Source organism: Pieris brassicae, chromosome 10 (assembly GCF_905147105.1).
Source record: "Pieris brassicae chromosome 10, ilPieBrab1.1, whole genome shotgun sequence".
NCBI classification, from domain to species: Eukaryota; Metazoa; Arthropoda; class Insecta; order Lepidoptera; family Pieridae; genus Pieris; species Pieris brassicae.
In genome coordinates, this window is record NC_059674.1 from 13,852,597 (window position 1) to 13,879,059 (window position 26,463).

At 32.2% G+C, this 26,463-nt stretch overlaps 3 protein-coding genes and 1 pseudogene across 5 annotated transcripts in view; 2 read left to right on the top strand and 2 right to left on the bottom strand.

Moving 5' to 3' along the window:
- LOC123714935 (plastin-2) overlaps positions 1-13,037 on the bottom strand; it is a 33,776-nt gene extending 20,739 nt beyond the window's left edge. Inside the window, exons 1-2 of one of the 3 annotated variants that reach the window (XM_045669629.1) lie at positions 12,841-13,037; positions 12,549-12,693 (exon numbers count right to left, since the gene is read on the bottom strand). In XM_045669629.1, the coding sequence (XP_045525585.1) occupies positions 12,549-12,611 (63 nt within the window). In that variant the 5' untranslated portion in view covers positions 12,612-12,693; positions 12,841-13,037. Of the gene's footprint in view, positions 1-12,548; positions 12,694-12,778 lie in introns of all 3 variants that reach the window. The other 2 variants (XM_045669627.1, XM_045669628.1) reach the window with 2 other exon arrangements.
- A 1,115-nt stretch (positions 13,038-14,152) lies between these two features.
- On the top strand, positions 14,153-14,903 carry LOC123714936 (protein lethal(2)essential for life-like). Its single transcript, XM_045669630.1, has one exon. The coding sequence runs from the start codon at positions 14,287-14,289 to the stop codon at positions 14,815-14,817; it is 531 nt and encodes a 176-aa protein (XP_045525586.1). The 5' UTR covers positions 14,153-14,286; the 3' UTR covers positions 14,818-14,903.
- A 776-nt stretch (positions 14,904-15,679) lies between these two features.
- On the bottom strand, positions 15,680-16,739 carry LOC123714937 (annotated as a pseudogene).
- A 6,354-nt stretch (positions 16,740-23,093) lies between these two features.
- The window catches only part of LOC123714802 (ankyrin-2-like), a 64,146-nt gene continuing 60,776 nt past the window's right edge, over positions 23,094-26,463 (top strand). Inside the window, exon 1 of the mRNA XM_045669331.1 lies at positions 23,094-23,375. Within this exon, the coding sequence (XP_045525287.1) occupies positions 23,346-23,375 (30 nt within the window). The 5' untranslated portion in view covers positions 23,094-23,345. The remainder of the gene's footprint in view (positions 23,376-26,463) is intronic.

Sequence of the window (26,463 nt, forward strand, 5' to 3'; positions counted from 1 at the left end):
CCCAAATAAACAACTGTTAAGTTCTGGTTTGCAAGATTGAAGGTAAAATCAATTAATTTCATTGTTAAGAAAATTTTAGTAAAATAAAAGTCTCTTGATTTTATATTAAAGAAAGCTCTGGCCATCCAAGTTCAAACAAGTCTAAAAAATATTATAATATATTCAATCATAATTTTTAACAAACATTGCTCGTACCAGTGTTTAATAATAATTTGTAAAATATATAAGGGACTGAAACTCATATGTATTTTAAGAAACATGTAGAGTTCAGTTCAACTTCAGTGGAAAATAACTTTTATCCTATTTCTTTTATAATCAAAAATGTACTCACAAAAACTTCGTATTCAAATTAAAATACTAACACATACAAAGACAAACAAAACTAGCGTATTTGTTTACATATATTTATTATCTTATGTCATTTTAAATCGAGCCATATTTGTCGTTTGATTTTTATCAACTGCGTTGTATGCCTTATACAGACGTGTGGTCAGGAATGTTGTCACTGTATAATTATGGTTAATACTCCTCTTTGTTCTTCACATAACGTCACCTGAGTTAATATGAGGCAATAATAAGAAAAACATTATGAATATACCAGTATTTGCACTCTAAAATATGTTGTTATGCAATATTCTTTAAATACCATTTAATTTCGTTAAACTTAAAGTGAAGAAGAGTTCTAGTTATGAACAGTTGCCTAAAGTATTTAAATTTTAATGATAATATTTTTCAGGTTTTGTCGTACGGCTTTTTACTGACACTGGTCATATTGTTACAATACAGTGAAAAGTCTGTATTGCGTCATACGAAAAATATTCGTTTATTCATTAAACAAATGAAAAGCAAGTCTTCAAATCACAAGTCAGCTAGTGCTGTTCCACTCTAGAAAATTGGACATAAAGCAATGAAAAGCGTATCAGGTCAGAGTGTACAATAACACGTTGGGAAACAGAGCATGGGAACAGCGGTAGTTGTGCATGTTCGCACGCTATTAATTCCGATCTCAAGATAGCTCGAATTACTCGATATGTGTATTAACATTCCTCAACTTTCTTCACATAGGGCGGTACCATTGGTCAGTTTGGTCCTTTTTCCGTAAATAAACCAAGGATATGTCTGTTACAAGTATCTTAATAGACCCGGATCTCCTTATAAGCGATACATGACATGGACACTCTCAAGGCTAGTGAGTGCGTTGCCGGCCTTTCAATAATTGGTACGCTCTTTACCCTTAGTACCCTAAGGAATACGGAAATACCTGAGCGGGAAGCTGGTTTATTTTCAAACGACGAGAAAAGTATGGATAACATTTAATTACGATTTATGGATGTCTTTATTTTTAATAAGATTCAAAATATCCAATAATTTTCCAGTGACAGGTTAGTTTTACTTTAATTTAACAAAGCCTTGATAAGAGAATCCTTTTTAGAGAGCTTATGAACTATAAGTCACTTATAAAGCCTCTTTTCCCTTTAATAGAGACTATAAGTAGCGTTATTGGACACTTACTTATGATAACAATCCTTTTTAGTAAATTAGGCTATACTTAAATTACTTATTAGTCTTAAGCTGGGTTGGATCGTAATGTTCCATGATGTCGTAGTAAAGACACATGTATATAATTTTTTTTAAAAACTTATAAAGCAATTTTAAAGTTCTAATATAAAGCTTAGAAATAAATGCGGCTCGAAGCCCCGTAGCAAAAGCTTTTTAAGATTAATTGAAAATCCTTGACTTTTCACTCAAATGTCAAGAAATAAAGGTTATTCAACTAAAACAGGGACACGAGTTATATGTAAGGAATATATAATGTTTAACGCAAACTAATCATGCTTAGATGTATTTTACCAGATTAAAAGGTTTATTTATCTCACTTTTACAATAATGAAAACACAATCCCGACCTTTCGCTTTATACGTGGCCATGCTCTATATTAATCCCATTATTTATAAAAAACTTTATCACTCTATTTGCCCTCCTTATTAAAGTACTCTCGTCTCTTTCTGTTAAATTGTTTACGCTGTGATGAAAAGAGACACAGTATAAGGTGTCTTACCATTGCTGTTTACTGTTAGTTCTCGGTCCGAACTATAAAATATTATCAAAAGAGAAGCAATGTATATTATCAGTAACAGTAAGACTGGTTCTTGCAGGTGTTGACCGATAACTAAACGAACAAATTGTTACAATTGGTATTATAAGAAATCAAATTGTAATATAGAAAAAAAATAACGTTTCAACTCTCAAATATAAGAGTATGCCCTCCTACTTTGATTTTGTTCCCTTTAGAGAGACTCTTGTGCTGAGGGGTTCAAGTACACAGGGGCCAATTAGAGATTTAAGATGACGCTTGGTAGATAACGCAGACCACAGAAATGGTGCTTTCCTCGCTCAACGAATAAGTATCGCAATATAGCGAGGAAATGCTGCCAGCTTTAAAGGTATACCAGTTTGTGTTTGTGTGTGGCCACAGGTACCAAACTTTTTAAATTCGTTTAATTTTACTTTTTATTAATTTTTAATTAATCTTATTATTACTATGTAGGTTAAGAATATTGTGATCGTATTATACCAATAGCGTTCTTATTCTAACTTGTTTGGTACGCCATATATATAGATCGTAATATAAATCTTTGTTGAGATTAAACTTTTGAAAGGGAATTTATTGAATTAAAATACCAGAAATAACATATGAGGGACATTATATGTCGTAGTTGTAGTTGTGTAGTAGTTAAATTATGTTTTCGTGTTCGTACATTTGATGGAAATCCGATACGCCACGTGCGAAGCATTCGTAAACTAAGGTATGACAATTGCAGTTTTGTTTCATTTACAACTGAATTAAAAACATGTACTGAAATATGATATTTATTTCTATATGATATTAGATATATATGTTTGTGTAAGTATGTATGTACATATGTATGCTATTGTGTATATTTTTTTTATATTGATGTATTATAAAAATATATAAGGACATACATAAAAAATTACATTGGTAAAAATGATTATTAAACAAAATAATGAGAAGTTGGCGCTTCGAGTTTTTGGTAAAATAAATAACGTTCAATTATTTTTCCCTTATAGAGTTATAAGTTCTTTTGCGTAGTACAAATACAACTTACAACTACCCAATATATTCTCGTAGGTCGATTGTTAAAAGGAAATTAAGCTCAATCAAAAGAGCTTTTTATTCTAGCAGAAAACGCAAGCATTTTATTCCCGTAACCTTGGACTACCTTTTAAGCAACATTTGTATAATAACTAATGCTTTATACCATAATTTTAAACATATCTAATTTTCACTATACATTTCTTGTAATTGCTCAGGTTTACATAAGAGTACCAATAGAAATTTCAACGTATCGTAGCTTAACGAATGCTATAGCATATGAAAATTTATTTATTTTCATAAAAATACTTGTGGTTAGCTAATATGAGCGTGTATGAGTTATTGGTGATTAAATACATATAAAAGTACGTATACATACTGTATCAGCTAAAAATAGAATTTATGATTCAGTACAACAATGTGCCTTTATTGATAGGAAATATTCCAAGTTTGATTTGGCATAGCAGAGTTAAGGTTATTTTAATGTTTAAAGAACTTTATTTCTCAATACAAAAAAAGAACGAGATACACGTCGCCAACGGGCAGCCGTCCTAATTTTGGTCATTCAAACATATACAAAATCTTCACAAACTTATTATCTTATAGTACATATTGTATGTAACATAATAATTATATTAAGATTAATTTGTGTAACATTAAACCGATTATCGGCATTGTTAAGTTATTTAATTGATAGCTTTATTACCAATACATGACATGTTCGACAAACACAAGACCCCATAGTAATAGGGCTGAACGAACGAACTTTTTGTCTACAAGTCCTTATTTGTTATATTGAACGTGAACTTAAGTTTTTTGTTACCATGGTTACCTTGTTTAAGACGTCTCTTCTAATAATTAATAATATATTAAGGACATAAATGTCATTCACGAGAAAAATATTCAAATATAAACGTTTTAAGTCTGCTGAAGCTAAGCGTTGTTTTATTATGAACTAATAGTTTCAATATGTTCAGTATGCTGCAGAATAAGCATGGTGTCAAAGGTTGTAATTGTTAAAATTTCCTTTAAAAACAATAAACTTGGCAATTCAAATAGACCTTTCAATTTTATATTGACGTTCATAAGTGTACATAGTGTCATTAATAAATAAATTTTGATTTGATTTAAATTATTACATTCAAAATCTGTTATAACGTCATCGAAGGGTCTACTCATATTTGTTCGCAAAGACCGATAGTCGTCCTAATACATACAATTCCGCCAGGACCTTTGATTTTGGTCAATATAACCAGTATGGTGTTGTGTACACACATCAGCCCGTAACTATTTCATTTATTTATTTATTTCTGTTCAACGATAAGTTTTAATAAGAAATTCACATGAAGATAAAGCGCTGCAAATTCATCGCAATGATTACCAGATGTAGATAATTCCTTATTCATTGAACGCGAACAAGACTAAATGGTTATTTTAATTTAGAAGCGTGGAATGAAGATATGAAAAGTTACAGTACAGATTATACAAAAAATTCTCAAGACTCAATTTATCGACAAATTCCTTTTAATAAGACATCATTAACTGTTTGGGCATTGGAAAATCAGACAAATTTCCTGGTTTAGAACTTATTTTAATTAACATTGTTATGTCACAAAAATAATTGCTTGTGCGATGCCTGCGTTTGCGACACAGATAAAGGCAGGATTTGACAATGACATCTTAATGTCTGATGGTCGCGAACGCTTCAATAAGCACAGAGTAATAAACAAATACTAGAGATATAATCTGTTGATTGTAGAATCTCTCTCCTACATAAATTAATATTGTATGGAATAATTAAAAGCGTAACTACTGACTTAATTGTCGACTCGAATCAGTAGATCCTACTTTGTTAGCATTTGAACAGGGTTATATAGTCATGTGTATATATAAAAGGAATTAGGTACACATACTCACGTTCCGTTACATACCGAAGTGCAGATGCAATAAACAAACTATGGTACTATTACTTCGGGCTATTTGTGGCGAAAACTGCGCCTGCGCACGTGCGCGGTTTCCGCAGTGACACCAGTTTACGTACGGTCGGGTTACAAACTAGTCAGACTGGTAGGGCGATGTTGATTTTCCAACTCAGTTTAATATAAAAGGGGTTTGTATAAAGTGTTGCAGACCTGGGCGCTTTTAAGTGGTCGAGCATATGATATGTAATATCGATTCGATTGCAATAAGAAGCTGCAATAATAATTATAACGTCTTAAGGCTCATCACTTACTTGGCTGATTTTGCTCAGCGTCAGTAATTTTTTTTATTTATTGTATAAATGTTCATAATAGAAAGGGAAGTTGGTGTGGTGGAAACACAAACTGTTCACAGTTTTTCTGTCCACCAGGACGTCGAACAAATTTAAATCATTAACATATATACTAAGGCCAGTGACATATAAACTATAACATTATAAAAATCAAACAATTAAATAGCATTCATAATAGCATTTATTTTTACATAAATTCGTCACACGATTTCTTTCGATTACACGAAATACATTTGATGACTAAATAACAAATGAAAGCTATATTAAAATAACGTTTCATTTCACGCATTCCACTAATGTCAATCTGACACCTAATTTTATATCTTTCGCTATTTTAACTCGTGCGAAACTTGACGTGTACGATGTTCTTTGTGTGCAAATTAAAGCATTCATACGTGTGATAAACGATTTAATTAATTTACAGTTAAGTTATGAATAGTGAGAAAGAAGCGCCCAATTTGAGCCTCTGATAACTTGCAAATGTTTCGATGCAAAAAGCGCAGACAAAAAATCTTATTACAAACTTCATTACAATTGTCAGGATGACGGATTTCAACATATCGACAGTGCGTCCGCAATTGAAATCGTAATTAATTGTTTAATAATGTTCTATGTACCTCTATGTTGCTGTAATGATGTAACGTTTGATTTATGATGGATAACGGAATAACGGAACGGAATAAAAAAACATTATACAACGCGTTATCATTTATTTCTTATCTAAGACGCCATTCATTTATCTAGAATATCTTATCTATATATTTTGCATTTAGAAAGCAATGCATTTACGATTTCGCCAAATTTGGCCCAATCTTTACAGTGGGTAGCAATAAACTTCAATTTGATGAAGTACCTAATTACAAAGCACAGGAAAGGTCACATTATTAGCATTGCCTTTTTTGTTCCTTCTAATGTGTTTAATAATTATTAGATCTATTATCTATTTGTCGGATAGTTCAGTTAGATAGTTGTATCTGTTGTACAGAGTACGCACGTAAAATAACAACAGTATGAGGAAATTCTTAAAATGAAATATTTCAGAATAAAGAAATAGCTAACAGGCACTGTGTATTCATTCATGAGTTACAAACATACAAACTTATAGCCTATGTGCATAGCTATTTACAATACAATAAATACACAAAGACACAAGTTATATATAAAAGTAAATATCATTTGAAGGATCCAGTGTGTGAGTCACCGACTGTTGACCTGCGTAATGCGTACAACCTTGTGCGTGTGTGCGTTCAACTCTTTGTACCTATAGAGTTATGCCTACCTGGTAGTTTGGAAAGAGAATCAGGACTGTTGCTTGATTGTTTAATTATTTTTAACCGAAATGATCACCGAATGAGGAGGTTATCAATACGACCTGTTCTTTTGCGTGCAAGCTTTCTCAGTTTGTGAACCGACTTGGATCGTGGTGTCAAATGATACGGATGTGCAGCGAAGACGTGAATAAACATATTTATCGTTATTCTTTAATACTTTATTTTTTATAACCTTACATAATCTAACTTGGCTTTATAAAAACTTGGAAAAGCATTGTTCAAGGAATTATGACTTGGCACTGTCATTCAAAAAAGTTGCCTAATATTTTCAATAAGGTAATCGTCATTTTATACACATTATCTTTGTAATCAATCAATGCAAATAAGTATATTGTTATGTAATAATTGTAGATGGTTTTTGTTTAAAAGTGTTATTGTATTATAAAAATTGACTCCCTTTAGAAAAATAAATATATTTACGGGATAATTATGGTTAAAGTTTTTGAAAGGACGACGACTGCAAAGCGCTCGTAACGTCAAGTTAAAAAGTATTTCCATTCTTTTTATTCAAAGATAATAAACACTAACAAAATCGTCGCGTAAACCCAAAAGAATGCGTTAAACGCAGAAACCAGCCACTATATTAACGCTTGCATGGTTATGGAGAGCAATATTTGAAAAGCTACTTGTCATCCACAGTTGCATCTGTACTGTTAGTGCGTCCACAATTTCCATACTCATCAAACGCGGGGAGAGAACCCTTTCATAATGTATTGATTTGTTAGTGTTACCCCTTGTCTACGAAACTGAATTAACTTGAAATGGACAGTGGGCATTTGCATGACACGGTTGAACCCTTTTTTAATAGATCAACCCTTTCTGTCACTGGACACTGCAAATCTATTCGAAATTCAAATCATAAGGCTGAAGTAAAAGCTAACTTAGCTTCCGAAGGTAAAAACAGAAGATACCTTGGAACACAATTATTTTATCTTCACTTTATGCGACAGTCCTATGTTGACACTGAATGTCTGCTCGTACTATGAAAGAAGATAAAGATTCCCTATGATGCGTTTTGTTTTAGTTAATTTTATTTTTTACAATTTACGCATATTTGTACCTGAAATAAAGTATCACGTTATCTACACAAATCGTGTATTAGCGACTAAAAAATATAATTCAAGACAATAAACAGTTATCGGATTTAAACAACTGGGTCGTATGAAATCAATATGTTACATCATAACGAGCGTCATAAATAATAATTTTATCGGACAATTGTTCTAGGAATATACGAGTACTAATCGCTCTGTCACCAATTGAATGATGTTAAGAGAAATCAGGACGAGTATGACTCATACTCATATATAATGTGCAAGCAATAATACAATTACACCTACTGCAATTTTAAAATTTGACATATGAAAGTATAGTATTGACAGGTAAGTTTTTATTGAATACACAATTACTTTGATGTAAAAATTATAATATATTTTTCAATAATGAATGCTATATAAAACATAACGAATATATATGCAATCGTAGCTAAACAGAGTCGACAAAATAGTAAACCAATTCATATTCTTATCGTAATAAAAAGTTTAAATGTTTCAAAAAAAAAAAATTATTTTCGTCACAATATTCTTTCTGATTTTCTTTAAGCGATAAAAGTGGCCTGTATATGGTATTTATGTAATGCATATTGGTATGTTTTTAATTATCGTCACTCACGTTTCTGTGTTTACAACTTACTGGTACTTTGCATCTTTGATGTTGTACTCAGTACAACTTATTAACGATCTTACGTCATGATAGGACAAAGGCGAGACGACATTCCGAAGCAAGGTCGTTGCACATCTAGTTTCAAGTTGGCTTTGTCAAGTACAAACTTATTAAATCACTGTCTATAAGATTTTGTGTTTTACAACATATATGGTGATTAATTAGTTAAAGAGTTGAGACGCTACCTATCAAAAAACGTATTGAATTATCATGTACGGGTGTCACAGTTCGCGCTGACTCACAATTCTGAATCTCACTGAAGAGTTAACAATAACAAATTTTGCTCCTTTTATGTATTTACCTATATGTCTTAGCTATGACTGAGCACAGCTTTTCATTAGAGTTACTTATGTTAATTTAAATATTATATTAATATAATAAAGATAACAATCCCATGCCACTATAAGTTGTTAATTAGGCAATTATTTTTTTGACTGAATTACTCAATTACTATGAATATAATGAATTATCCACTAATATTTTACAGTCGATTCTATCTACGGTATAGAATTTTATAATTTAGTATGTACTAATTTCATCTCTATTACGTTCTACTACTTATATCTTCTATAAGATAGCAATAAATAATAATCTTCTATTAAGTACTGGTAGATAGCTATTTCTTTTGATAATGCCGTACGATTTTCGGTTGAAATTCATCTTGGTTTTAACAAGTTTTTTTGGGTTTTATTTAAGACTTAATCAAGGATTTTGTGGGTAATGTTCCACTGGTACGATAAAGATAAATAATCATCGAGGTTTTATATAGTACAGTAGATTTAACTTTTATGTATAAATACAGTACGTATACCAAAACATGCAGTATATATATTTCATACTCAATAAAAACATAGTAATTAAAATATTTACGGTAATAACAACTTAGTAAGATCTTAATCAAAATGTTATTGACTTGGCGCAGTGACCTACAAAGTACTTCCCTATAATAAATTTTAAGATTTAGTCATGTAAATTTTATTTACACCAATGAGTCAGTACGGAAGTGTGACCTCGAAAACCAGACCCTTTCAATATTACCTCTATAATTTACTTTAAAGTGAAATTAATATCTCCATTTGCCCTTTGAAGGCATTAAAATATTATATGCATATTTTACGGATTACAAACACACAGTTGCGCTTATTCTGATAAGCACGGAAAAAACTATGCATGCATTATACATACGTATGCATTTAAATATGCAACTATTCTTGAGAAAAATGACACCTGGAACCTAGTAATTGCCCATAGAAATTACTCATGGTCAGAATACTTTTAACTATCCCAGGATACGATAGAATATCGTGTTAGCTTCTAATATTTATTTAATTAAATTAATATTAGAAGCTAACAATCGAATGATGCCGATATGTTTCTCCTGGGGTGTTACGGTGGGATGAGATATATCCAATGCCAAAAGACTTTCTTAGGAGACGGCACTTTCAAGGCCGTGTTGCGGATTCTTGAATAGGAACGACCATCTCGACCGTCCAAATGTTCATAAAAGAATTAGAATGTAATTGGCCCATTTCTTGTTTTACGTGCATTGTGGGTAGGTGAACCTGGGTTTGGTTTTATTTAGACAATTAATATTTTATCCCGGAACAAACTGTTCACATATACCGACAGGAATATGTCTTTCGTTTGTTTAGGAAGATATCTTGCTCAAGACCAGATTGTGCCTTTAAAATATGTATTCAAATATTAGCCAAAAATTGAACTAAGACAAATATTTAAGAAATCAATAAATTCGAGAAGATTCTAAAAATTTTATATGATTAAAATTTATCCATTACCAAGTAAAGTTTGGTATTTCATGTATTATTAGAATGTTTTGTCACGGTTTGCTGGTTTGAAAGTGTCATAGAAGTAATAAAGACAAAACAATCAAAGGCTATTTCTGAATTATAGTACATTATGAATAGAATTTTATATATATCATATATCACAACCAAGTTAGACTTAATTATTTTTATAGCCAATATTTAAGTATATTTTTATAGTAGTTTAGAAGTTATACTTATTATAAAATAGATAAAATAATGTTTTAGTTATCAATGCCTAAAAAATATAAATTTCACAGCACAATAAACCATAAAAGCAAATATTGGATAATCAATTTGCTACAAGATGATATTTCTTTGATTTCTGCGTTTTTTATGTATCTATCTTGACTAAACTATCTTGTTTGGTTCCGCTTGGTGCATTATCTAATAAACTGTGAAAGTGGATTTCATTTGTGTGTATTATAGTTTTTCTTGTTGATATGAACATTACTTCCTCTTAGTTTTATGGTCTATTAGGCATTTCATTCAAAAAACCAGTACTTTAGTATATGAATGAAAGTGACTGAAGAAGTGTGTGTGTGCAGTCTAGTATTTTGCAATAGGACCAGAGATTTGTTTTTAAGACCTGTTTATGTGTTACTAAGAAAGTGATCAGTTCCTTTTCCTTCCAAGAGAAGAAATTATAATTTAACCAGAATTGAACCCAGAACCGAAATAATAGCAATAAAATCCATAATGAATGTTTGGGTTCAGGGCTTCTAATATATTGTTTTTGTCTTGTTTACGTGCAATGAATAAATATATTCATAAAACAATTTATACTTCAAAACTTAAGTTGAATTAATATTCAAATTCGACTCTACAAATAGAAAAATACACTTAGAAATCGCGCCTCTGGAAGTCGAAATTTCAGCAATTTTATCATACGTATCTCGATGTTCTTGTTAATACGAAAACTCGGTAACTCGATTACTCGTTGCATACTCGATTCCACATAGCATATAGTTTTTGAATTAATTTAAAATTCCTATACCAGTAGAAAGATATTGTTTCTGACTAAAAATTGCGAAATGATAAAATTTTACTGTGGTTAAAACACGGAAACGAAATCGCGCTTACAAAACTAATAAAGAATAAGATCATAAAAAACATGGAGAATAGAAATATAGATTTTAAATATTGGTTTAAGCATTGGTAGATCTTAAACACCTTGAAGATTGAAATATAAACAGATTAATGCACAGAAAACTAATTAAGAAAGGCTTTATTTTTTTACTAAACATTTAATATTTTTCTTAGAAATGAATAATGATCACTTGGTTAATTATATGAAACAGGTTGGTAAATTCTTAATATAAAAATTATGGGGTAAAGTACAACTCTACTACTGGCACATCTAGGCTAGCTCATACAGGTGGAATGTTGAGTCCATTGTGTCCGCAAAAAAGTACCTTTGTTAGTACATTTTAAGCATGCAAAAATTTAATAGCCTCTATAATATGTATATACTTAATAAATTAGATGTTTTAGACAAAAAGTGATAGGTTTCTGATTTTTAGTTCAAACACAATGTCTAGAATACTTAGTCATGCCATATGTAAGTAGTAAATATTCTCGGCATGTGTCATCGGTTACACAAGAGGCAATTTGGTATTACCATGTATTTTAGTATTCAGGTACCATATGTCTCCTTGACATGATATAGTTTGTTAACAATATGTCCTTGTTTGTAATGTTTCAAATATAATATAATTATTAATTTTAGTGAATAGTAATTTCACCAAAAATCTACTTTTTAAACAAAACATCTTTTCAAATAGGTCCTTTTTTAATTAAGCAATTTTTTACTCAATAGATCAGATTTTAAGAAGGACAAAATAAGTCAATCGATTTGTATGAAAATAATTTTGCATACAATTTTATGCTTGAAAGGTCAATGTTCTAATTTTTATTGCAATAAGATAAATAACCAAAGGTCACATTACCTTCAACAATTAAATCAATAATATTGAATATGACGTAAATCAATACTGGCAAGTAATCACTTGTATTTACTCGTAATTACAAGACAGAGACGTAAAATACCTATGAACTCCTCTAGCCTAGAAATAAACTTATTTTGGACCACACGCGGAGAAGCTGAAATAAATTCGAAAGCATGTAGGACAAGGGAAGATAAAAAAGATTTATATTAATCCTGATGCATATTTCAAAAGGAGTCATTCCTTTTTTTAAATAATACTTAACGAATTTGTACTGGTGCAGTCACCGGTAAAAATTACGATACAATACAATAGAATATTAAAGTTTAAGTCCCATACCTGAGAAAATTGTTCTCTGATTTCTGCTCTCTCTTCATCAGTCAATTTTGTATTATCTGCCATCGTCTATTGAAATTTATCACAGTATTTAAATTCTGAACATCGACAACTAAACCGCTGTTGGAATCCGCACTTTGCACATACACTGTAAAAATCACAGCACCAATTAAACTGATTGATATAGGCAAATAATTGCATAAAATTCACAATATCACAAATGTTATAATTACATGTAAACACAATAAATACCTAAGTACGCGATTGTAATACAAAACGTAACAAATTTACTTGCGGTGAGTGGTGCTCATATAACGAGTTATAACAACTTCAAAGTTTGACGACGATGGATTCGTCAATTTCATTCCACATTTGATTTTGCCAGGGGGTAAAGAGGCGGGGAGAGGGAGACGGTGTCTTCGTCATCGTCAGTGTAGCCATCTATCAGCTATTTGATATGGCAACACAAAGACATTTTTGTACGACATTACTAACGACTGGAATTGGAAAATGAAAAATTTACATGATACATTTGAATAAACATATAATAGTGTTATTTAAAAAATAAAAGTAGTCAAGCTAATGACAATATAAAATAAAATATTAAATTTTAATACTTTAAATTTTTATAAAGTTCCCCTTTATTTAAATAGGAACAAGCACAACTTTCTGCGTCTAAATTATATTTTCATAGAAAATTGTTTTAGCATAGGTTCCCAAAATATTGGCAAGTTTAATCTAAAATAATATAGCAACTTATCTATTTACCAATATACCTTTGCTTGCCATAATGAAAAATAAATATAATTATAGAATATAAAGTATTCAAAAATTAAATCTAGCTGATTTCATTTTATTTATAATTAACTAACTAATAATGATTAATATAAATATAATAATAAAAATGAAAAATAAACATAAATTTAGACCTTGAACATTATATTAGTTTGTAGAAGTTTCACTAGGTGGCGTTATTTCACAAAACAACTTTTAATTAAAATCTATTGCTACTCGACTATAGATGTCGCCTTAGTATCTGGAATTTTCTGGAAACGTAACTCTCAGAAAACCTAAACCTTTGGTGTATAATTCGTTACAAAAAGTTGTAGTTTATAGATCACTTAATTAATATTAATATATATACGGTTATTAATATATAGTTTTAACGAAAAATAGACAAAAAGTATCAATATTGTTAATCTTCCATTTCAATATACTTTTTTGATAGTAACCTATTAAATATACAAGTACCTATATTTTGAATGTGGTTTATGGTTTTAACATTCGAACTCATAACTGTATATTGTTTCATGAACTAAAATAATTGAGAAAAAATAAAAATATTACACAAATAATATTTCTTAAATACCCAAGTATACGTATGTATAAAGTAACGTTAAAAACCTATTATAATCTGAATTGGTTTACGCAACATTTTATAAAAATTCAAGATATTAGATAACTACTTAATACACGACAAAGATCAAGTTATTTAAAAAAGGATTGTTATGATTTTAATTTTCTTTGAACCAAAGGTGTAATACCTCTAAGCGTCGCGAAATTTCCTGTCTTATCCAGAATATTCTTCGCATATATAAAGTGAGCTTGTGGCACAGTGAGTGTCAGTTCAAAGTTGGAACTTGAAAACAAAAGTGAATAGTGAGTGGAGGCTGTAGTGACAGTTATCGGTGCTTTTCTCATATTGCATTCAAGTCGAACATAATATAAATTAAAATTCAGCATGTCTCTTTTACCTCTATTATTGGATGATTTGCGTCCCCGCCGTCTTATGGACCAACATTTCGGGCTGGGTTTGACTCCGGATGATCTTCTGAGCGTTGTCGCTGGTCCTCTCGCCTCCCGGGAGTACTACAGACCCTGGCGTCACCTGGCAGCCGCGACTCGCGACCTTGGCTCCAGCATCAAGGCGGACAAAGACAAATTCCAGGTGAATTTAGATGTCCAGCATTTCACTCCTGAGGAGATAAGCGTTAAGACAGCAGATGGGTACATCGTGGTAGAAGGAAAGCATGAAGAGAAGAAAGATCAACATGGATACATTTCTCGACAGTTTACTAGACGGTACGCGTTGCCAGAGGGCTGTGTTCCGGAGTCGGTTGAATCTCGTTTGTCATCTGATGGCGTGCTAACCGTTATTGCTCCAAGGAAGGTACCACCAGCAGTGCAGGGTGAAAGAAACGTACCAATTGCTCAAACGGGGCCAGTTCGGAAGGAGGTTAATGATCAGGCGAACGGTGACAAAGCTGAATAATGCATTTCGTTTGTAAGTTTGTGAAATTCCATTTCTATAAGACTGATATAATTTTCTGTTTAATAATAAACAATTTGTGTTCTTTATAAATTTGTTTTATTTCCACCCTAATAATTAAAAATCATATGTATATTATTATTGGTATTAATTCCATAAAAATTAGAAATTGCCTTATCAGTATAAGATATGGTAGGTCCCCTTATATTATACCTTGTGTAAATTTTTATTTTTCATATCTTAAATAATGGAAGTACCTTTAAAGGATAAAAAATTGTATGAATAGGTGTCATTTTTTCATATTTAAATTGTGATTAAAATTTTATTTTAGTATTGAATAGTTGGGAAGTCCCAGGTTCCTGATACATAGTTCTCACAACATTTTCACGAGACTGGGAACGTGTTTTCACGTAATCGGTAATGGCAATAATTTTTTATAGATGCGCGCGTCGTGTTTGAGAGCACTATTTTGATGGAGCGCTGAAAGATTCTTATGTTTAGAAATCGATCATTATAATTTAATTTCTCTTATTCTCGTTTTTTATAATTCTCAAGTACAGACCTATTAAAATCAAACACTCATAAGTAAAAGACTTAACTTTAATTCCAATTTTGACGATGTGTAGATACACCCCATATGTATTAGATATGGATATAATATAAATGCCTAAAAAGTATATATTCTGTATTTTTTTTTGTTAAAAATGGAGTAGCCTGTTGAGTGCATGCAAGCCATGACCAGTGTTTTGGTCAAGGTAAAATATGTAGGTGACCTTTAATTACTCTGCAGTGATTTAGGTGTTTAATATTAGCCATTTTTATCAAACTCATTCTTACCATTACCATAAATAATAAAAAACAGACATTAGTAAACAAATTTTTATAATTTAGTAAAAATCTTACGAAAAACAGTCTTGTTTGTAACTTCCATATTGTTAAGAATTGAGGCATGTACAGTGTATACTCACAATAACCTGACTCAACATCCTAATTATATTCAGATAATATTTCAACACACATTTTATCACAATTTTACAATTATTTTACTCACAAAACTGATTGCAGTGTGTTTACTGCATGGCAACATGTTTTAAAACCCCTTAAAAACTGTTTTAAAAATGAATTATTCTTTCTTTTCTTCCTTTGTATCTTCTTTTACATCCTTTCTCACTGGGCCAGTATGTGTGATAGGAACAGACCTTTCACCCTTTTGTGTTTCTTCTTTTTTGGGGGCTAACACACTTAGCACACCATCGGAGGAAAGCCTGCTTACTATCGCGTCAACATTTATTTCCTGAGGTAACTTGAAGCGTCTTACAAAATGCCGTGACACGTACCCATGTTCGTCTTGCTTTTCTTCATGTTTTCCCTCAACCACAATAAAACCATCAACTGTCTTTACTGTTATTTCGTCCGGTGCGAAGTGTTGAACATCGATGTTGATGGACCACTTGTCGTTGTCCACTTTAATCGTGCTGGAGTCTTGTGGCCATCAAAATCTGTTAAGTCTTGGTACGACCGGGCTGGTTGCGAAAATGTCATCAGGTGATAGGGTATGGCCGAAATTCTGTTCAAGGAGGCGACGGGGCCAGCGCCGCGGCAAATCGTAGTCGAAGAAATAAGGAGATATTGACATATTGTCTTTTCAAATTTGTTTTCAGTACTGAGAGGGAATGCCGAGCGATCCTCTTTATATTTGAAGTCGTGACGTATATTTTATTTGCGTATTCGAACGTTCTGGCTTACAGCGAGCTTGAACGTTCGGTGTTGATGACTCAATGAGAGATATAAATATTGCAGTTGTATCAGCAGTGGTATTTTTAAATTTGTTTATGGTACAAAAATACCTGAACCATTAGAACAGCGTAAAAATAGAATATAATATACTTTAATTTGGTCCTACACCCATATCCAACTATAATTTTGGAATTTTTAGGGATTGTCACAAACACAGTTCATTATTTAAGTCCTTTATTTTGTTTGGTTTTTGGGCGGTTCTTTGGCATTTTCTGGCCGTGATTTGGGTTTATCAATAGGAATATCGTTGAGAAATGTGTCGCAAGGTTTGGTCGTTTTGTTAAAGTCTGTGATGGGCACTACAGTTTCACAAGGATATGAAAATCCACATGTTTCTCTTGGCGCTGTTATAAAAAGGCAACCGTCTGAAGACAACTCGGATCGTATACGTAAAGGATTACAGCCATCGGGAAGACGATATTTTTTGACGAATTTTCGTATCACGTATCCATCTTTGGTCTTTCTTTCTTGTTTTCCTTCAATAATAACGTACTCTGGTCGGGCTTTGACTCGTATTTCATCTTTTTTGAACTGATGTACGTCCAATAATAACTGAAATTTGTCTTTTCCTATTTTAATTGTAGGTCTAACATTTCGTACTTGATTAAAAAAGGAATATAGCTGATGAGGGCGTGTGTTTATTTGAAGTAGTGGTCGTAAAAGCATATTTTGTGTAACTTATGTTTTATTTGCTTTGAAAGCCACCATCGTGCTAGTATATTCACATTTCCACAATCTTTATCTACTTGGTCATGTTTCAGTTTGATATGTTGTTATGAAGTATTGCTTTCTGTCAATATGTCACAATGTTTTTATATAGATAACTCCTATTAACACATAATAATAATTTGTTTATTATCCTTTTAGGCTCAACAACTACAACAGTTCACTATAATTTAGCTATTTGTTTTAACGGCAAAATTGAAATTTCGCGCATTGATTATATCTGAAACGCCATCTAGTGTCAGGTAGGCATAATAGAGCCAACTACAGTCTAAACCTGTAGTAAGTAGAGTAAGAGTAAGAGTGTGTAAGTAGAGAGGGCGCTTAAGTATTATTTTCTTAATAGTCATCATACAATATTTAAATTTTTAAAATATTTAAAACTGAAGTAGAATTAATTTATTTTGCCCTCACCAAGGAGTTAGGAGGCAGGAATGTCTGAAGTCAACGATATTATCAAATTGTATCGGCTAGGTTTGACGCCATATCACATTATCATAATGTATAAGTATAATACATAAAAATGACATAACTAAGGTGTTATTTAACTACATTTAACTTAGAAAAATCCATGGGTGTACAGCCTAGGGCCGATGACCCGGTTGAGCTGCGCTAGGATGACACTGCTTTAAACATTACGTTATTTCGCTATGCTTTACTTTGTTTAATTTTTGTATAATTTAAGAGTTTTTTGTATGAGGGTTTCATCAAAAGACGAGTGTTATAAATAAATTACAAATTATAAGTTACGTGTAGACGTTAGTTAGGCACAGGAAGCCCCCTAACAGAGGTCTTTAGGTCAGTCACGTCGTACTATTTCACTAATATTCTACTTAACGTAAAAGAGGTTAACCCTGTATATTTAATTAGCAAATGTAAGCAAGTAGTGCAAATAACATATATTCTCTGCAAAATAAATTGTAGCTCGGTGGAGTGTTTTAAGAAATTTTTAACTTAATTCTTTCACACACCCACTCCACCCACTCGTATAGTTTTGTTTTGTTTGTTACTTAAGTTAAGTAATAGTATGTATGCCTTTGTGTATTTTCTGTACTGGGATAGACCTAACCTAGTCCAATTTAACCCCAAGAAGACACAAGTTTGCGCGTTTTACGCGAAAATAACACCCTTTGTCGCTACTCCTCTTTTCGAAAACACTCTTCTTGAAGCCACAGCCAGCATCGGAATACTTGGCGTTGACATATCGAACGACGTTCAGTTTCGCCATTCATTTAGAGGGTAAGGCTAAGTTAGCCTCCAAAAAGCTTGGTGCGCTCAGCAAGGCAAGACGGTACTTCACTCCGGGCCACGGCTTGCAACTCTATAAAGCGCAAATACGGCCCCACATGGAATACTGTTCTCACCTCTGGGCGGGGGCTCCCCAATACCAGCTCCTTCCACTTGACCGTATCTAACGAAGAGCGGCTCGAATCGTCGATGACCAATCCCTCTCCGAGCGGCTCGATCCTTTGGCGTTGCGTAGAGATGTGGGGTCACTCTGCATCTTCTACCACATTTACCATGGAGAGTGTTCCGAGGAGTTATTCGGATTAATACCTGCAGCTGAGTTTCATCATCGGACGTCGAGGCAGAATACAAAATTCCACCCGTATCATCTCGTGTCTGTGAAGTTAGTAGAGCACTTACCAGCAGAGCACAAAATTAGAGTTCTGGCAGCAAACACAATAGTTCTAGAGTTCCTGATAGTTTTTAGAAAGAGTTCTGCACATTTAAGTCCATAAAATATTTTTTTTTTAAATCGTGAAATGCTCTGCCAGCTTCCCGGGCACAGCAGAGCATTTCTTATCGATTTCGACAAAAAAGGGTTCATTAAAACAACCAATTTAATTGTAATAGTTCCTAATCACTTAAATACAAAAATAAAAAGGTTTGATTATAAAAAAAAATAATAAAGAAGAGTGAGAGAAAACGAAATAATTAGCATTTTTCAAACTTTTCACTAAATTAAAAAAAAAAGCATGTTGTCTAGACGTGGGACCTCCGCGGTTTCTATTAAATCCAATAGATTTCGAGGCAAAACATTTAAAGTCTAGGCCAGAAATCTTCGCTTTCTCTCAGCAGAGCATACCTCTATGACGAAAATTGGCAATTTTTTCACAAATTTTAGCAAAATTAAAAAAAATTAACTTTTGGGTCTAGACATGGGAACTCCGCGGTTTCTATTAGATCCAATAGATTTCTAGGCAAAATAGTTAAAGCCTAGGCCAGAACTCTTCGCTTTCCCTCAGCAGAGCATACCTCTATGACGGAAATTGGCAATTTTTTCACAAATTTTAGAAAGATTCTAAAAAAAAATCACTTTTGGGTCTTGACACGGGAACTTTGCGGTTTCTATTAGATCCAATAGATCTCTAGACAAAACAATTAAAGTCTAGGCCAGAACTCTTCGTTTTCTCTCAGCAGAGCATACCTCCATGACGAAAATTGGCAATTTTATCACTAATTTTAGAAAAAATAAAAAAACCGGCGGCGGTATCACTTAACATCAGGTGAGCCTCCAGCCCGTTTGCCCCCTATTTTATATTTTAAAAAAACGACAGGAAGGTGACCTATTCCTGCAGCATATAAGCCCGTACAATGCAATATTACAAAGAGCTAAATAAACAGACTTACTCTATTATTCTATAAGTAAAACAATGTCTGTTCCACGCACGGTCAATCGTACGAGGTAAACAATAATTTTTGTTAGACGCTTAAGGCACCGAAAACACCATACAGTCACCAGATCATGCCTTTCTCATTTGTGGTAGTTATGGAAAACTAAAAAACACTATATAGTAGAATTATTAACAGTCGTTTATATGTGACCACGGAAAGGTGCAATGGTGTGAAAACGGTTTGAGATGATGCAAACTACTTTCCATAAGTAGTTAATAGGTTTACTAATCTAATTATATTTAGATCTCTAAGGGAATAGGAGGAATTGAAATGATATTTATATTTAATAAGTGGCTTTAATTAATACTAAGAAGGTAAGAAAAGTGGCCTCGAATAAACAGATCCAATTATTTGTGAGTGAAAGCCTTCGTTTTGGACTGAATATAAGCTTTAGGGTTTCAATAGGTATACATTGAAGCGATAAGCCGTACGTGATTGCAATGGATTTTCGTATATGTATTTGTATTGATACTTTTTGTTTTTTCTACTAATATTCCAATTTCATGGAATAATTTTACTCCAGTACAGTATAGGCCTTTAAAGACCCTTACTTAATAATCATTCTTTATACCTCGTCATGTTTAGGTCGAAAGACATGACATACCAAATTCCTCGCAATCGCAACTCGCAATGAACCGGGGTCTACGACCACAACCACATACAATTTTGGAATATATATTATAAGTTTGATAAAGTATCAATCAATTGCCTGCATACAATATTTGTATTAAGAATTATGGTTTTCATGCAAATATTTATGGGATGTGTTCATCCTCCTGATAAACAGTTATTTTCAAGTCTTTAGAGAGACTTACAGAAAAACTTTACAATATTCGTGTTGATGTTTGATTAGGCACGCTGGAAGCTGTGAGTATGTGTGTGTGTATGGTACGACGACGCGACTCAAGACGCACTTAAAAAGTATCTTTTATTCAGTGTTACGTGCGTTGTGGGTTCACTGACCTAGACGGTCCAGTATCTAGCGATTCATTTTACAAGCGAAATTTAGTACTGTGAAATTCATTTGTATCAGTATGTTCCTACGTTCAAATTTGAAACGTTTCACAAATCGGTTGATAAGTTAAGGAATAATAAACAAAAATTACAGCTGAATATGTAAGCTTTATTTAGGAAACTATGCATGTTAGACATACTTTTTATAGCGGACTCGATTAATCTACCTAAATCACCAAAATCGGTCCATAGAATTGATCCATAACCTTCCAGTTTAGAAGAAATAAAACCCATTTAAAAAAAATAAAAATCCATATATATATACTAGCTGTCCCCGCGAACTTCGTGTCTCCTTAATGTAATTTTACTTAGCCTACCTTTTTAGAATATACAGATATGGAACATTTTGCTCCAGAGACTGTTCGGTTTTCTGGAATGAAAACTTATTAGGTTTTTCTGTGAATATTTCTCTACATAAACCTCAATTCAAGTCATAATTTTCTAATAAACAAATAAAAGTTAAAAAGAGGGGAGAAAATTAAGGGTTGTATGTATTTTTTTATGTCGAAAATCATAAAAATTTTTTTTGGGGTGGACACCCCTTATCACTTAAGAGTTTGAAGTATAGATAGTAGCCGATTCTCAGACTTACCGAATGTGGATAAAACATTGCATCAGAATAGGTCGAGCCGTTTCGGAGGAGTATGGGAACGAACATTGTGACACGTATAATATATATATATATTATACGAGATTACGAGATATACGACATTTATATAAATCGTAAAAGTTCAATAAAAATTAAAATAATAAATATGTACATATTTACAAAACATCAAAAAAGTCACTCATAGCATTTATTTATATATGTGAAGGAGCGTCTAAGAAATTATTACTATTCATTAGACACGCAATGCGTTCTGCGTTTGTACATGTAGCTAGCAACTAATATGTTTACCATATATGCATTATTTTTAGATACTTATGACGATGTACATTACAAACTTTGAGAAATAAAGTTGAACGCAATCTTTGAACGGAACATTAAAAATGTTGAATTAATAATTTTCACTTTTACGGTTTTTAATGATTTTAGGATATTCTAAATATGTAATTGTCTTTATAACGTTTTAAGACATCTTGCTGAGAGAGGGACATGCCAACCGAATAATGCTTTAAATATAATTTGCATTTAGAAAGGTACAATACCATGAGGTAACGTAGTCGGTATAATATTTTATTAAAAATATTCTTACGATTACTATAAGAAGTTAATCACAAGATTATCTGTGATAATTCAGGTTTGAGCCGGTAGTCTCCTAAAGTAATATAGACATAATCCTCTTTGTATGAGCCAAGGTTGTCTATATTTGGCATCGTGGAGATTATCAAAATCGTTGTTTTATTATTCTAAGGGATTTTATATATATATTTTATATATTTATTTTTTCTTTAAATGTCTTTCATTGTTTTTCAATGTAGTATGACTTTCTTGGCCCTGACTTACGAATTGTATACGTTTATACGTTTCTTCCTTACTTTATGTTATGGTTTTAGGTTTTATCTCAGGGTAAGAAAATGAAATCTATCTTAATGACAAACTTAAATCTCTCGTAGAATCAGCGTTAGATTTTTCTTGACATAGTAATTAAAAATGATATAATAATTATTATGATTTATATGTATATATAAGTGTTACTAGAAAATATATAATTAATTAAATTGAAAAACTAATCTAGCTATTTTATTTTCTTATTCCAGAGCTAAACAGAGATAAACAATATAATAGGATCATCGCATTATAAATCGAAGGCTAAACAGTTCAATTCGGTATACATTTGACATTTTGCAAACGCTTTGTCTTCCCGACAACATGTCTGATATTTCCTGAGCTGTCTGCATTATCGATTGTATTTGTGAATAAAACCACTTTAGCCTGACCTTTCATCCCTATCAAACACCGTTCTCCTCTTAGGGAAAAATTCAGAGGGGGAGGCCAAAGTGTATCGGTCTGTACACACGCAAATCACGCACACAGTGTTAGTTCGCGCAGGCGCGCTATTTCCACCCCACCCAAATCACTTGTATACCGGCGAAATTCTTTTACACCCCCGCGGTTACGTCTCAAACGCAACAACTAGCTCGTGTTCTTGTTAAAATAAATTATAATATGCTGTTTATAAGGCCTCAGCTTTAATTGTTGCTTAGTGTTTTTGTAGTAGTTTCGAATGGCGTTACGATATTAGTTTTTATGGATTTTTATTATGGTGAGGACATTTTGATTCGGTGAGACTTAGATCGATACGTCCGGGTCGGGTCTAGTCTGTAGCTGAGCCTAGCTTTGTGTACATGTCAGCGAAAAGCAAGTAGGAACAGATATGACGACTGAAACGGCGACGCCTAGTCAGGTAAGTTACCGCAAAGCGCAAAGCCCGGTGAAGGACACTGTTTTGACTTATATAAGTATTGATTTATGTATATTTTAATTTGCATATGTAAACTACGTATATTTAAGACAAAGTAAATTTTTATTTGCTACGATGTGCTAATTCTATTTGACTGAACTGAATATAGAATATCCTTTTATAGTATTGAGATATTTCTTAGTTAAATCATTTTTATTTTACTGCTTTTTTATAAAACGTTTCAGTACAGCATACATTACTCGTTGATTTTTGACTTCTTAAAAACGTTTTTGTAAATCGCTTATCCCTCTACACATTTTTCGGTGCTTAGTAAATTACAAATAAATTGTGTTAGTGATATTATTTTCCTTTTCCATACTCTTTGTTTTTTTCAGTACAAATGTTGCCTGAAAGAAAGTTTTCTCACGAAAGACAATTTGCCCTAATTATTTAATATTCATATTTTTTGTAATATTATGTAACGGTGTATTAAATAAATATATATTTAATTTACATACTAGCGCTACTAACTACTGACGTAGCTAGAGTTAATATTATCGTTAAATTAATCTGCAGAAAAGCAAAACAATTGAATCAAAGTAGCTACCCTAATGGAATCTGGCGCCGGCGACATCAGTTTCCGTTGTGGAAATTCACTCAGTTAATCCGTCTGGTCTCTTATCGGTACATCGAGTAGATAGCTAAGAGTAGCAAATTATAAAAATCACGGATTTTGCGTACGTACAATAAGAGTCATACATACATAGATATTTATAGTCGACTTTAAAATCGAACTGATAGATGACGGCACAGATGTCAAAATTTGTTATCGAGAGTATCAAATCAACAACAGTAAAAGTTGAGTTTGTTAACAAATATTAAATTCCGTTAAATTAAAAACGCATTTAGTTATTAGAACAAAAATTCTGCTATGAAAGCTTCATACGCAATGTTTAGTGAGTTTTCATATAATTCGGAATTTCGTTACAAAAAGGAATTTTTAACTGGCCTAATTGTTCAACGCTAGTGTTTGCTACATTTACTTAATTTAGTTCAGAACTGTCTCGTCACCCTTACTACCAACGTGGATCATAATTTATTAAAATTCAAGCTCATAGTAGTTAAGTAATTTATATTTAATTTAACTGAAAACGTTATATTATTTCAAGTAATATTACAATTATATATGTCCTGTTAATAAATATTTCATGTAATAAATGGTAGTAAAAGTATATAAAATATGTAGAGAGATTTACACGTAGCGGTAATATCTTACTAAGGAGACATGCATTACTCGTGAATCTTAAATTTATTTATTCATGCCATTTTCCCAAAGGAGTAGACCATAGAAAGGGAGAGAAATATAAAAAAAAAATCAAATTGCAATGTTCCTGGCACAACTCATTCCCACATTCACGGTACCAAATGTTTGGGCATGAGAACCTAGGGAACGTACCTATCCTATTTGCATATTATGGCTAAGTTTTAAAGAAAAAGTGTGTGTACGAGTATAATATGCCAGATAAGATGGGAGTTAGTTTCCACTTAAGATTCAATCACCGTTTCATATATAATATATAAGCTTCAAATAGCTATTGTTTGTTTTGTACGTGAATAGTTTATTGTATACTAGAAAAATAACATATAAATAGTACACATAAACAGAGTGTCTTCTTAATAGAGACTGTAAGTATTGAATTTCTCTCTTAAATATGCTTTTTAGTCAAGTAGGATAGTTTCAAATAACTTCTTAGTCTTAATTTAAGCTACTAATGTTAAATGATGTCTTTGTCCAAAGACAATTTATTAAAAAAATACTAAAAGAAGACACCTATAGCTTTAATTTCAGATATTCGAGGTTCTGAGTCTAATAAGATGTAACAATAATTATTGATTATTTCTTGAATTTATAGTAGCGTTCTTCTTAATGTTTTAGGAAATATTTACAAAACATTTGAATCAACAACGATTTTAAGTTTCAAAAATTTCGAAACACAAGTGCTTTTAAGGGTCCTGTTTTGAATGTAATGACATCATTATAGTCACCCTTCGTCTTACTAAAGAACAATGGATGCTTGACAAATGACGACCTGAATTTCCAAACAGTGCCAAAGCCCTACATCCTAGAACTTGGCGTATTGCCAATGTTATGGAAGCAAATGACTTTAATATGAACACTATTAAGACATTAGAAAAATGTGTATAAAATTTAAGCTATAATCATGACAACTATTAACAATTCGACTATATAACGAAACCTACAAATTCGGTGTTTAGGTTGTATCCTTTGACACCTCAATTGATCCTAACTTCAAAGTCCAAGTCAAAAATCATTTATTTATATAGGTAACACAATGTACACTTATGAACCTCAATAGAAAAGAAATATACATTAAATGCTTCTAATTTTACATTTACTGCCAGTTCTCAAATCAAGGGCGTAGAACGGAAGAGAAGAGCTGGCAATAAACTCTCCGCCACTCTTTTTAATTGCCAAGTTTCTTTTGTATTACACAACGTTTGTAAGGAGCTGCAACCATTACACCATGTTCCACATGACATCAGCAGGAGGCATGGTGAAATAGGAGAACGCACTTACATTCTCGTGGGCACAACCAAATACATAGTCAAAAATAACTAACTTGCGCCATTAGTGCTGAGTATTGAAATAAATATATTAAAATTGTGATCAAAAGCTCTATGTTGTAGTTGGTATGATTGGTATAGCGTGCTGACCTGTGGATCCAAAATATTGGATTAGATTTTGTCACCGGAGCCGTAGTTCGCAATATCTCTCGGACTTAACCATTGAGTACCGACGCTGGTTCATAGATTGGTTTTGGATGGGCACAGACACAGTAACAAAAGTTTAAATTTGTTTTTTTTAAACATTGTTAACGAAGAATGGTGCATTGCAATTTTTTATTATACTGGGCCAGTCCATGCAATTATGAAATTTTCATTAAATATATAGTATTTGCATAGAATTAAGGTAATCACGAAGGTAATATTGTACTTACTTAGCTCTGATGTCTCAACGAGGCCAAACCGAATTGAAGAAATAATAAAAAACTAAATAGGTAAGAAACGT

What these genes read in the sequence shown, in the direction of transcription:
- LOC123714936 (XM_045669630.1), top strand. Translation starts at nt 14,287, where the DNA reads ATGTCTCTTTTACCTCTATTATTGGATGATTTGCGTCCCCGCCGTCTT.